Source organism: Prionailurus viverrinus, chromosome B3 (assembly GCF_022837055.1).
Source record: "Prionailurus viverrinus isolate Anna chromosome B3, UM_Priviv_1.0, whole genome shotgun sequence".
Classification (NCBI taxonomy): domain Eukaryota; kingdom Metazoa; phylum Chordata; class Mammalia; order Carnivora; family Felidae; genus Prionailurus; species Prionailurus viverrinus.
In genome coordinates this window covers 132342500-132356092 of record NC_062566.1, presented here as the reverse complement: position 1 = coordinate 132356092, position 13593 = coordinate 132342500, and the positions used below count along the sequence as shown (strand labels likewise).

The following is a 13593-nucleotide window of genomic DNA, read 5'->3' as shown; positions in this document are numbered from 1 at the left end:
CCATTTTCCTGCCCTGCAGTCATTGTCTCCTGCTGCTCTCCTGCCCTCCTGCCCGCCTCGCCCCAGCTCCAAGCCTTTCCTCTAGCCAGGGAGCCGACCGTGCAAGATGGAGTGCTCACAGAAACCAGCCCCTGGGCCCCTCTCCTTTCTCCGCCTCCTTGCGCTCTATTTCATCTTTGCTATGGATTTTGTTCAAGCCACAATCTAACATGCTCCTTGAAGGCAGAAGCTATGTAAGTGCTCAATAAATACCTATTGATTTATTTAACTAGTTGAAATTGAGAGTTAAAATCGCACTTCGAAGCTCCAGGTTTTCGTCATCCATCAGGATATGGCTGAGGTTTTCGTAGGAGGGCAAGTTCCTGTTACTGTCAGCATAGCATGGAAGTGCTCGTGTTCAAAAGTGCTGCTAGGTCAGCAGGCATGGAGATGCGGCTCACCTCCTACCTTCCCCACCATCACACTGCACTCCCATAAATCTTCAAGGCATTCATTTGCTCTGAGTCCCAGAAAACCCGGGGTGGTTCCCTGACTCACCGACCCCCACTGCTAAAATAATAAGGGCCTTACCCTTGTTGCATTGCAGAAGGGGGATGATAGAGCCAAGGCAGGTAGCGAATCACAGCCTTGTTATCTCTGTGGTTGCCCCGTGAGATTTCCATGGCTGTAATCTGAGCCAGCCCAACTTTGAGGTGTCCACCAAAAGTATCTTCATGCAGAGGCTGGGAACATGTCTTCATGTGGCTCTGCAAAAACAAATGGTATTTCATGGCTTTGGCAGAGTACCTGGAAAACTCCTGGTTGCTCTTTAAAAAGATCAGGTTGTCATTCCCTCACCTTCTATCACCACTCCCAAGTATACAACCCATTTAAACTTCTTCAATGGTTTCCCATTTTTCTTAGGATAAAGGGGGAGAGGGGAAATTCCTTAGCATGGCCTAAAAAGCCTGGAATGATCTAGTGACTGCAGACCTCTGCATCCTACCCCTTCATCCCCTCTACCCTGGCTCCCTCCCATTACCAGCCTTTGCTTGTGCTGGTCTCTCTGCCCGAAACACTGTTCCTGCCTCTCTTCACTTAACTGACTGCTATTCATTGTGCACGTTTTAGCTCAAGTGTCACGTCCTCCAGGAAGTCTTCCCTGACCTCCCTGGCTAGGCCATATCATCCTACTAGAAGCTCCTATACCACTGTGTACCCCTTCTTCAGAGCAATTATGAAAGTCACAATTTTACGCTACGTTATATGAGATTTTCATTAAAATCGGCACCTCACTACCAGACTATAAATTAAATGAGCATGGCTACTGTGTCCTTTTGCTCATTGTTGCATCCCTACATGCCTAGAACAACACCAGGCACATTATGGGTGCTTGGTACATATCTGTTGAATTAATGTAGAAAAGTTCCTTCTCTTGGTGTGGCTTAGTGGAAAGAGCACTGAAATGGAAACTGAGACCTAGGCTTCGGCCCCAGTTTAGGCCACTTGCCACTTGGCCTTTCTAATCTGTCTCCTAAATTGGAGGGTTGGATTATATCTCTAGTCCCCAACCTTTTGATCATCATGGATCCTTCTTACTGTTTTTCTCTGTATTTTGAAAGTGGTTATAAAGCTAGCTCAAGTGCTTAGGTAACGAGATCTCCTCTTCTTGACACTTGATGCCAAAGCCATCTGAGTGTGGGCCACCAGATTCGGGACTCAGTAACCAGCACGCGGTCAAGTACCAGGGGGGCTTACTTAGGAATGAGTGGGTTCAGATACTGTGAGAAGTCACCAGTTTAAATTCCGATTCTACTTTCCACCTAGCATTTGCAAATCCATCCCTATCCCAAGAAGCACACGGATCATTGGAGCAGAGTCTAGAAACTGAGTTGGGCGATGGAGGAACCTCATTTGTAGCTGATGAGCTTCTGGGACGACTAGATCCTGTTTAACCAAAAGGATCATTTAGTGCCAGGTTGCCGTCTGGCTGTTCCTTGGACCATGTTTGGATTCCCTTCTGCCCTCTGTCCAGGGCCTTCCCCAAATCTCTCAAGACTATCACTCTTTTAGCTCCCTAGTCGACTCACGGCAAGGAAGTTGACTTACATCAGTGATTCATCCCACCCTGTGAGGCACTCAGTCAATAAGCTCGACAACTTTGCTGGGATCTTGTCCACATGCAAATCAGAGTTTGTCCCACCCCTTGTCTTTAATCATTTTCTTGAAGAAGAGAGCTTTGATGCAGATAACCATGAAAGGCTTATGTTTGCATAATGTGTTCCAGTTTACAAAAGTCTCTTTGCACGCACTGTGCCACATCAAACCTCCTAACAGTCAGTAAAGGTAGATATTAGGCTTGTGTCACAAATGAGGGAACTGAGGCTCAAAGGTAGTTAAATGACACCACATGGCATAGTGAAAAGAGAGTGATCTGGTGCCGCTACAGTCTTAGGCCAACCCTGACTCCACTGCTTATCGGTAGCGCCACCTTGAGCACGAATCACAGCACTAACCCAGGCCTCAGTTTCTACATCTGTAGAATGGAGACGCTTTAACAGGGGGCAGAGGGAGAACTGAATGAATGGCCAAAGTAGAGCCATGCACAGAACTCCTGCCATGCAAACAGCCTTTCCTTTCTCTTTTCCCTCTTGCGCAGGCTGAACTCAGTTCTCCAGGCTCCCAAGACAGGGACTGTTAGAGAGCACCACAGCTGCCACCCCAGGTAACAATAAGTCCCACCTGGTCTGCGTAAGTCCCTAAAACTGCCTCTGTCTTGCTCACCTGAGAAGTGAGCAGTGTAGGTAAGCCCTCTTACCTTCAGTTTGGTGAGAGTGTGCATGTCCGCCATGAAGTCCAGCACTTCGTTGATGTACTGCCTCACACACTCCATCGCGGCTGTCCCACACTGAAACACAAGGACACCGCTGGGTGGGCCCTCCGAGCCACCGCCTTCACTTTGGCCCTGACTGCGGTCACTGTCTTGTTGTGACTTCACGCTGTTTACTAACGAGTTGTTTCACATTCTGGAGTTCTGACTCACTCCGTTACTCTCCACCGTCTGTAACTGTCTGCCCGCAGTTTGGACAAAAATTGATAAAAGGTTTGTGGTGAAGAGGTAAGAAACGGGCGGCCTAGGGTAGACTGGGTTAACATGCTTTTTTCCCCACTGGGTGATCTAACTGATTTTTGTTTGCTTGTTTTTGTTTTTGTTTGTTTTTGTTTGCTTTTAATATAATTTATTGTCAAATTGGCTAACATACAGTGTATACCACGTGCTCTTGGTTTCAGGGGTAGATTCCCGTGATTCATTGCTACATACAACACCCAGTGCTCATCCCAACAAGTGCCCTCCTCAAGGCCCATCTGTTTTTGTTTTGTTTTTATTTTGAGAGAGAAAGAAGGAGAGCACAAGCAGGGGAGGGACAGAGAGAGAGAGAATCCCAAGCAGGCTCTGCACCATCAGCGTGCCGCCCAACACGGGGCTCAAACTCACAAACTGAGTTCATGACCTGAGCCGAAACCAAGAGTAGGACACTCAACTGACTGAGCCACTCCTGTCTGCTTGTTTTTAAACTGGTCTGGGGGCACCAAGGTGGCCCAGTCAGTTAAATGTCTGACTTCGGCTCAGGTCATGATCTCACAGTTCGTGGGTTTGAGCTCTGTGGTGACAGCTCAGAGCCTGGATGGAGCCTGCTTTGGATTGTGTCTCCCCCTCTTTCTGCCCCTCCTCTCTCTCTCTCTCTCTCTCTCTCTCTCTCTCTCTCTCTCCCTCTCATAAATTAACATTAAAAAAAATTTAAACCAGTCTGTATACAAAAATTATCTTATGTAGAGCCATTATGCATCAGAGTCTTTATGACATGAATCACCCTAAAACTACAGTAACCCTTATCACTCTGGGGAGTCTTAGATACACATAAAATGCGTGCCACCTAATTCTAACACCAGAATCTCGAATCTTTTTCCATCAAAAAAGAAAAGTATATAAACAAACATCACATTTGCTGAAAGGGTCAAAAATTCTTATTTTCAAGTCACTTACAATCTAACTCCTTACACACAGCAGGCGTACTATTAAATAGATAAACGTGATTGCTGCGTTCTTGCTAGGGATAAAGCGAGAAAAAAAATGAAATGAAATGATCAGCTTCCCCACACGCACTGGTAGCATGTTTGGGAAATTTTAAAGGCAAAGAAAGCATACTTGTGTCTCTGGTTATTAAATGACATAAACCTGCCCAGGGCAATGCAGTGAATTTAGGATTATAAGCAAAGACAAGGAAACCGAACAGGCGGGCTGCTACATCAAAGCTGTATGAGAAAACCCACACATCAGGCCGGGTGTAATGTGGATGAAAAGCAGCCCGTCTTTGAAGCCATCTGAATACTACGCTAAGGCCTTTCTTAGCTTTCTTTTGGAAAATCTGGAACATTATATACTTAACTAGCTCACCCAGTGGCTCTCATTTTCCCATATTCATGTAAATCTGCACAGCCCTGAACTGTATCACCTCCCATCTCTTCTACAATGTTACGCCTGTCAGTTCCTCTGACAGGATCACAAACAGTAAAATAAGGTCATTGGCGGTTCTGTCAGAGTGTTTTCCAAGCATTTCATATGTTCTAAGGTTTTCTTCTTTTAATTTAAATCAAGTGAAGGAATTATAAAAGGTTATTGTGCTCTTGCTTTTGGAATATTAATCCTTTGGTGCAAGAAAGGATTTCCCTCCGATTTATTCCATTTTCTCTGACCTTTCACATGTCATGCAAACAGGAGCATATACTCTGTTCTTTAATTTCTTGAAAGGGATTTGTTTCTCTCATAGGCAATATTTTATATCATTTCAGCTAGGCAAATGTCAAAGAAAATAATTACTAGGAGCATTATTCAATATTTGTCTTTTCACTTTGAATTTCAAAGAATGAGAGCAAAGAGTTTACTAATATGCAGTTACTTTTGCTCTAGAGACAGGATCTGCATCTAATAAAAGCCTTAAAATACAGGATCATCTTAGGGAGCCTCTACACTTATAAAACAAAGCATGTAATTTCTAATCCCCCCCTTTTTTTTTCTACTTTGCAAAACATAAGCATAGCCTTGATGCGTTGTTTTAAAAAAAGAAAGTCAAGCTCCACTTGTTTTCAAAGGTCTATATTTATTTCAATGGGAAACTGATGATAAGGTGTTGAAAAAGTACTCTAAACTCAAAAACATGAACGCAAGTGAATCATATCCAATTCTTCCTTGAAACTTATGTCTGATTTTAAAGTTATGTTTCTTAGATTGTAAGGAACATATGCTCACTGTGGAAAACTTGGAAAAACAGAAATTAACAAAAATCACATAGTCCTAATTCTTGTCCTCCATCAGTGAAACCACTACCACCGGTATTTCCTTCCAACGTGTTTTGAACACATATAACATACACATATACATATAATTTTTATAAGCCTGAGATCATTTTTTTGTAATCTGCTTTTAAATTAAATCCATCATAAACATTTTCCAGTTATTTATTCTTTTAAAACTTGATGTGGTAGCCACATAATAGTTTTTTTATAGATGTATCTTACCTTTTTTTTTATTACGAAATTTATTGTCAAATTGGTTTCCATACAACACCCAGTGCTCATCCCAATAGGTCCCCTCCTCAATACCCATCACCCACTGACCCCTCCCTCCCACCCCCCATAAACCCTCAGTTTGTTCTCAGTTTTTAGGAGTCTCTTATGTTCTGGCTCCCTCCCTCTCTAACCATTTTTTTTCCCTTCTCCTCCCCCATGGTCTTCTGTTTGTACCTTACTTTATTTAAACAATACACTAATGCTGGTCAACACCAAAAAAACCCCCAAAAAACCACAATCTGATTTAACAATGGGCAGAAGACATGAATAGACAGGCTTCCAAAAAAGATACCCAGATGGCCAACAGACACATGAAAAGATGCTTAATATCACTCATTGTCAAGGAAATACAAATCAAAACCACAATGAGATATCACCTCACACCTGCCAGAATGGCTAAAATTAAAAAGGCAAGAAATAACAAGCATTGGTGAAGATGTGGGGAAAAAGGAACCCTTGTATAGTGTTGGTGGGAATGTAAGCTGGTATGGTCACTGTAGAAAACAGTGTGGAGGTTCCTCAAAAAACTGAAAATACAAACACTGTAGGATCCAAAACGTCTACTACTGGGTATTTACCCAAAGAAAACAAAAACACTAATTCAAAAAGACATGCACCCCTATGTTTACTGCAGCATTATTTATAATAGCCAAAATATGAAGGAAACTTAAATGTCCACCCATAGATAAATGGAGAAGGAAGATATGGAATGGAATATTATGCAGCCATAAAAAGGAGGAGATTGTGCCATTTGAGACATGGATGGACCTAGAGGTATTATGCTAAGTGAAATAAGGCAGACTGAGTAAGACAAATACCAAACGATTTCACTCATACATGGACTGTAAAATAATAAGGAAGTATAAACAAACAAATAAAAAGCAGAATCAGACCTATAAACACAGAGAACAAACTGATGGTAGCCAGAGCAGAGGGGTGAGGGTGGGCAAAATGAGTGAAGAGGAGTGGGAGACACAGTTTTCCAGTTACGAAATGAAGAAGTCACAGAAATAAAAGGCACAGCATAAGGGATATAGTCAATGATACTGTAATAGTGTCCTATGGTGACCTAGCCTAGGGGAGAGCACGGCGTAACATAAAAACTTGTGGAATCATTACCTTGTACACCAGGAACTAATGTATCCTTGTGTGTCGGTCATACCCAAATTTAAACAATTTTTTAAAAAACAATATGCTAATGTTAGATCTTAATTTTGCTTCCATATTTTTACTATTTTAAATGCTGCTTTAATAAATATACTTTAATAGATATACTCTTTATGTGTGTATTAAATTATTTTCTCAAATATATTACCAGAAGTAAATTGTCAAACTATTTTTCAGCAAAGTTGCACCAATTTTCACTACCACCAGCAGTTCATAAGAATGCTTGTTTCACATCATCAATAAATTTAATCATTAAGAAAAACCTATTGAGTTGCTAGATGATTTTAGTTTTATATTTTAAAATATTTTAATACTTTATATCAATTTACACTTCACTGATTACTAGTGAGAGTAAGAAGTATATTTTGAATGGCTTATTGGTCACTGGAAAGGTTCCATAAATGGATCTTATTAACTTTTTTTTAATGTTTTATTTTTTTGTTTTTGAGAGAGAAATAGTGTACACACACAAGCAGGGGAGAGGAGAGAGAGAGAGAGAGAGAGAGAGAGAGAGAGAGAGAGAATCCCAAGTAGGCTTTCCGCTGTCAATGCAGAGCCCCATACGGGGCTCAGTCTCACAAACTGTAAGATCATGACCTGAGGCGAAATCAAGAGTCAGTCACTCAACCGACTGAGCCACTCAGGCGCCCCTATAACTGTTTTTGTTTTTTCATTGCTATTGGAATGTTTGTCTTTTACTTGTTGATTTCAATAAAACTTTTATTTATTAGGGATATTATTTTTTAAGCCAGCACAGAGGTGGCAAATGCTGAGTTTTAAAGAATTAAACAACCAGGAAACTAGTGAGTGTGCAGCAGAGACTGGCTAAGTGCTCACAGTACCATTTCTCTTCCTCCCTAGCATGTGCCTAAACCAGATTTCCCATCATTGCTTGCAGTTGGGTGTGCCCATATGACAGTTCTAGACAATAGGATGGGAGTAGAAGTAATAGGCATCATTCAGACCTGGCCCATGAGAACCTTCCAATGTACCATATTCCCTTCTCTTTCCCCAGCCACCAGCTGATTGCAGAGAGCTGCACGTAAACTTTCATTTGAAAGTCCTCCTCCTTCTGCTAATCAGGATACCCATTCAAACTTTATATGAGCAGGGCGCCTGGGTGGCTCAGTTGATTAAGCATTGGATTTCTGCTCAGGGCATGATCTCAGGTTTGTAAGTTCGAGCCATGCATCGGGCTCTGTGCTGACAGCTCAGAGCCTGGAGCCTGCTTTGGATTCTGTGTCTCCCTCTCTCTGCCCCTCCCCCACTCACACTCTGTCTCTCTCTCCTTCAAAAATAAATAAACATTAATTAATTTAATCAATTAAACTTAATTTTATTAAACTAATTAATTAGTTTAATTAATTTTTAAACTTTATATGAGCAAACAATAAGCATTCTGTGTGTTAAGTGGCTGGGAATTCATCACATGGCATCCTTCATCACCCTAACTACTAAAAGCTCTTTAAAAACACATAGTCTAGGGGCACTTGGGTGGCTCAGTCAGTTAAGCATCCAACTCTTGATTTCAGCTCAGGTTATGATCTCACAGTTTGTGGGATCAAGCGCCATGTCGGGCTCTGCACTGACAGCACGGAGCCTACTTGGGATTCTCTCTCTCCCTCTCTCTCTGCTCCTCCCCTGCTCATGCACACTCTCTCTCTAAATAAACTTTTTTTTTAATTTAAGAAGCATAGTCTAGTAATTCTACTCCCCAAAATCTATTATAAAAAAATAGTCTCAAATATGGACAAAGATTTAAACACAAAGATGTTTCTCATATATTAGAATATTGAAATTAATGAAAATATACAAAAATAAGTAATGTTGCTTAATATTCTCTTTAATAGGTTATGTTTATTTAGCATTTACTATATGTCTGGCATTATGCTAATATGCTTTGCATGCATTATCTCACTCAATCCTCAAACTAGACATTGGGCCCTATTATATCTCATTCTATAGATAATACAAATCAAGAATCGTAGGTTAAATAACTTTCCTGATCACACAGCTAGTAAATGGCAGACCTCAAACTCTGGTGTGAGTCTAACCCCCGTGCACTTAACCACTATTTTATGGTGCATTTGCATGAGGTAATAACTCTGCAGCCACCAAACTTTGGGGTAAATGCTTATAACATATGAAGCCAGAGCCACATTTATATGCTATGGTTTGAACTATGTTTAAAAAAACATGCACAGAAAAAGTTAAAGTAAATACATTAATATATTGGCAATAAAATTATCTCTGGGTTGAATTACTATTTTTCCTCTGTCATAGAATTTCTCCACATCAAAAAAATTAAATAAACAGCATTTTAAAAATATAATGTTTAGCACTGTGGGTAAAATTGGTATACTTATAAGTGTAAATAAATAAAACCCTTTTAGAAAACAATATGAGAATACATATCATCAAGATAGTCCTACTCTCTAAGGAATTTATGCCAAGGATAGAATTCAAAATAAACATAATGATGGTCTTTGTAGAAATGTGTGTGTGTGTGTGTGTGTGTGTGTGTGTGTGTGTACATACTAGCAATGAAACTGGAAAGTAAATAAACTTCTAAAAATATGGAAATAAGCAAATTAGCATACTGAATAGATCAATATATGAAAAACATGTTCTAAAACAATATTTATGATTGGCAGAGGGATTACAGCTGGTCCTTTTTCTTTTAAATTTTCTCTATTAAAAATTTAAATAATTTTTTTCAATGAATAATTAATATCTCTAAAGTTTCTGAGTTTCACTGCAGTCAACTTGCTACCAATGTTATTGTGGTTTCTCATCCTTAGCCCTTCAGTGAGAATCTTAACCTATTGTGCCAAATAGTTCACTAATGGGAATTTTTTAATTTTCAGAGGAAATAATGTAAAGAAAAACAAAGTATCACAACGCTTATTTCTTTCTGGCAGTAGTCAACTCAAATTGGTTAACAAGTGCCAGTGTAAGAAAAGTGATTCTGGAATAACTGAACTATAATCAAATCTATTTTTTTATGTCTGGTAATTTCTCTCCTCCCCTTAACTGGCTGCTTCACTTTTACTCATGTTTCCTGGAATGAAAAGTTTCCAGGGGCTGGGGTTAATATAAATTTTCACTACCTCTCTTTTAAAAAAATGCTAACATGTTTTCAATTTTACAGTGGTTGTTCTATCAAAAATGAGCCAGGACACAGGCCAAAAATACTTCTTTACTAAATGGGGAAATGAGAAGAAATACAAAATGTAGAGATGATTAATTCAGTCAGGACTTACTCCAGGTACAGAGGCAATCATCTGCTTGCTCAGGATTGTTGACTCAGCTAGTTTGGTTCCAGCATCTGCACAAATAAACTAGTAAGAAATTGAAAGCATAATTACTTTTAAGAGCACTTGGACAGTAATAAGTTATTTATAGTTTTATTAACTTGGCCTACATTCATTAGTGTTTACTCCCGTGACAATCTGCCCTGGATATATAGGACTTGCTAATCATGACAGTTTGTTCCTATCAGAAATTGAGGATCATAGTACTGAGATTAACACATGGATTCTCACTTTACCCAGACAGCTCAGTGGCACTGAAATGGTGCATTCAATCAAGGGAGAAAGGAAAGACATCAACACTGTCAGATTTATTCTGAAGTTATTATATTTACTCCCTAGTGCTTCTCGAGAGTTCCTGACTTCTCATAGATTTTCCAGACTTCTATCATTATACATTTAAAATGAAAACAGAAATATAACCAACCTCATTGTGAGCAATCTGCCTGTGTCTTCTCTAACTTCACCCATGCCTATCCTCTGTGCTGATGATGACCCCACCCCCACCCCTGTCCTTGCCCCACGGGACACTTCACACACTTCCACTATTAACAGTTGCGACCTTAGACTGCAGTGACCTATGAAGTCTGTTTCACAGCCTGCTACAAGCTCTCCAAGGGCACAGACTCCATCCATGCATCTGACCTGCCTGACTAGCTTCCTGCCTGACATCATGGAGGGGTTCAGCAAAACTTGGTGAAATGAATCAATTAACCAATTATGACAAGCTCAGGATGAGGACGGATTGGCCAGGTTCCAATTTAATTTACTTCGTTACGGATTTTTATAGGTGTTTCCCACCTCATGCAACACCCAGCTATTTATTAATGGTTTCAAGACAAAGTTACACATGAAATCTGCAGACTTTGCTATGAGCTAGTAGGTCCTGGTTAATTTGTCCTCTCTGGCCTCTGGCCGGTGGTCCCAACAACTTTGGGGTCCAAAGCTGCTGCTGTGCATGGTTCAGTGGCTCTGAAAGCTTTCACACTGACAGCCCTACCTTCTAACCCATTCCACTCTCACTCTAGAAGAGCACAGAAAAGTTAGGAAGATCAAGATGAGGAGTTCAGCAAGGCAGGCTAGCTCCCTGGCAAACTGGGGAGAAATAATACGGGTTAGGGTGCTAGAGAAAAGCTCACGGGGGCCTGATGAAGACCAGAAACCAGCATGTTGTCAGGCTAATCAGGGGTCAGGATCAGAGCATAATAAATAGGTAACAGGCTTTGGCTAACAAGGCAGAGATTTAGGCCGAAGACCTTCTGAGGGCAAGTATCCCTGAGGCTTCTCATTCAAGGCTTTGTTCAAGAGCTGGTCATCAAGTGTGGTCCTGCAAGAGAGGTATTTCAACACATAACTGAGCTGGGGGCCAGAGAACAACAGGCAGAGCCTTCTCTGAAAGCCACATTGCAGGAGCAGATACATAACCACCACTCTACATTCATGTACAGTCATTTCCCTTTGCCTCAAATACAGTTCCAGAAGGCTGAGGAATCTATTTGGCCATTAACTCTGAATCTAGCAAAGAAAGTACCAGCAGGTACTATCCAGGGAATACCTGCAACTTTCCATTATTTTATTCAGGAATGCTGACGTCTTCTGTCAGCTCTCTAACTAGGACTTATTCCTAATATAAGAAAAAGTAGGGGCGCCTGGGTGGCTCAGGCGGTTGAGCGTCCAACTTCGGCTCAGGTCATGATCTCACAGCTCATGAGTTCGAGTCCCGCATCGGGCTCTGTGCTGATGGCTCAGAGCCTGAGCCTGCTTCGGATTCTGTGTCTCCCTCTCTCTCTGTCCCTCCCCTGCTCATGCTCTGTCTCTCCCTGTCTCAAAAATAAATAAAAACATTAAGAAAAAAAAATTTTTTAAAAAAGTAAATACATCAGAAATTTTTTTTTTTTTTTTTAAAAAGGAAAGCCTATAACTTTGGCCAGAACCTGTCAGTAAAAAAAAGTAAAATATCTGATAGAAGTACATGATCAAAAGAAGAAACAGTCCCAACCTCCTGGCAGATAACACATGTTTTCCCATAAAATGTATTTTCAAAAGCTATCAGAGTCTGCAATCTAAGACAAACTACTCATAACTAAGTTTCAAAACCTCTGTCAGGATACCAACATTTTAATTAATTTCTTTGCAACAGAAATGAGAGCCAAGAGAGGCCAGAAGGGAGAGGACAGAACTGCACGTAAGCGTGAGAGAAGGGAAGTCAGGGCAGTGGAGATGCTCTGTGGTGGGTTCACACCGGGGGCCCCCAAAAGTGTGCTTGCCTGGCCTGGCTGTGCCCTTGAGAGCAAGAGAAGATTCACAGAGAAGCGATACTTCAATGTCTCTATCTCCCCTGAGCAGAAGCCTTTCTCACCTATGACACTCAGCCAAGCAGAATGAGTAGCATAATGGAAGGACGGTGTCAGCCACGTAGCCCCAAGATACGAGGCCAAATTAAAATGTTTGGTAACTCTTAGAAGTCAGAATTAATCCGAAACCGCCCCCCCCCCCAAATTTATGGAAGTACCGTGGAGAGTCTGGTGTATTAACAGGTATAAAAGTGGATAAGCCTCTAAAATCATCTACTATTGGGGCGTCTGGGTGGCTCAGTCGTTTAAGCGTCCAACTTTGGCTCAGGTCATGATCTCATGGTTTGTAAGTTCAAGCCCTGCATCAGGCTCTGTGCTGACAGCTCAGAGCCTGGAGCCTGCTTCAGATTCTGTGTCTCCCTCTCTCTTTGTCCCTCCCCAGCTTGTGCTCTGTCTCTCTCTCTCTCTTAAAAAATAAACACTAAAAAAATAAAAATAAAAATAAAACCATCTACTATTTATTTTTTATCAAGGCATTTAAATCCAGTGTAATTGCGAGGGGCGGGGGGCACCTCAATGGCTTAGTTGGTAGAGCATGCAACTCTTGATCTCGGGGTTGTGAGTTCGAGCCCCATGTGTGGTATGGGGCTTACTTATTAACATTTTTTAAAAGTTTTTTTTTTATCAAAAATAAAAATAAATCCAGTGTAATTTTTACATAATATGTACAACTAAAACCTTAAAAAACACTTCTTTTTACATAGCTGCCAACCATAAGCTGAAAAATCCCATTATAATTTTATAGAATTGCTCACAATATAAAGACATAACTAAAACTCAGAGAGGGGAAGGACGTCTGTTGCAGAAGGAAGAATTTCATACTTTGAGACAGAAATATGCTACTGAAACACACACTCCCACATGAATACAAAAGAATACAAAAGAAAGGCGATATCCATTATGTGTCTTACTAAATTCATTATCAAAATGAGACTCAAAATAGTATCTCCACCTCTCATCCAGAGAGTGATCAGATTATTACTAACTCAACTAATGTTAATACCCCACGTCAATAGTATCTGTGACTTAAAAAGAGGCGTTCCTCTGTCAGTTCTTTGTCCTCTAGCCCACCACTAGCCTGTCTTTAAAAGAGAAATCTTTCACCCACACGGTTTCTTACACTTGACTGTGCAGGTGTATCCCACACAGTGGGG

At 40.8% G+C, this 13593-nt stretch overlaps 1 protein-coding gene across 9 annotated transcripts in view; it reads right to left on the bottom strand.

The window, feature by feature from the left end:
- The window catches only part of UNC79 (unc-79 homolog, NALCN channel complex subunit), a 226044-nt gene that overhangs the window by 25822 nt on the left and 186629 nt on the right, over positions 1 to 13593 (bottom strand). For 6 of the 9 annotated variants that reach the window (XM_047864606.1, XM_047864607.1, XM_047864609.1 and 3 more), the window contains 3 exons: positions 10038 to 10115; positions 2798 to 2887; positions 571 to 746 (listed from right to left, as the gene is read on the bottom strand). In XM_047864606.1, coding sequence (XP_047720562.1) covers positions 571 to 746; positions 2798 to 2887; positions 10038 to 10115 — 344 coding nt within the window. Of the gene's footprint in view, positions 1 to 570; positions 747 to 2797; positions 2888 to 10037; positions 10116 to 13593 lie in introns of those variants that run through there. The other 3 variants (XM_047864600.1, XM_047864603.1, XM_047864608.1) reach the window with 2 other exon arrangements.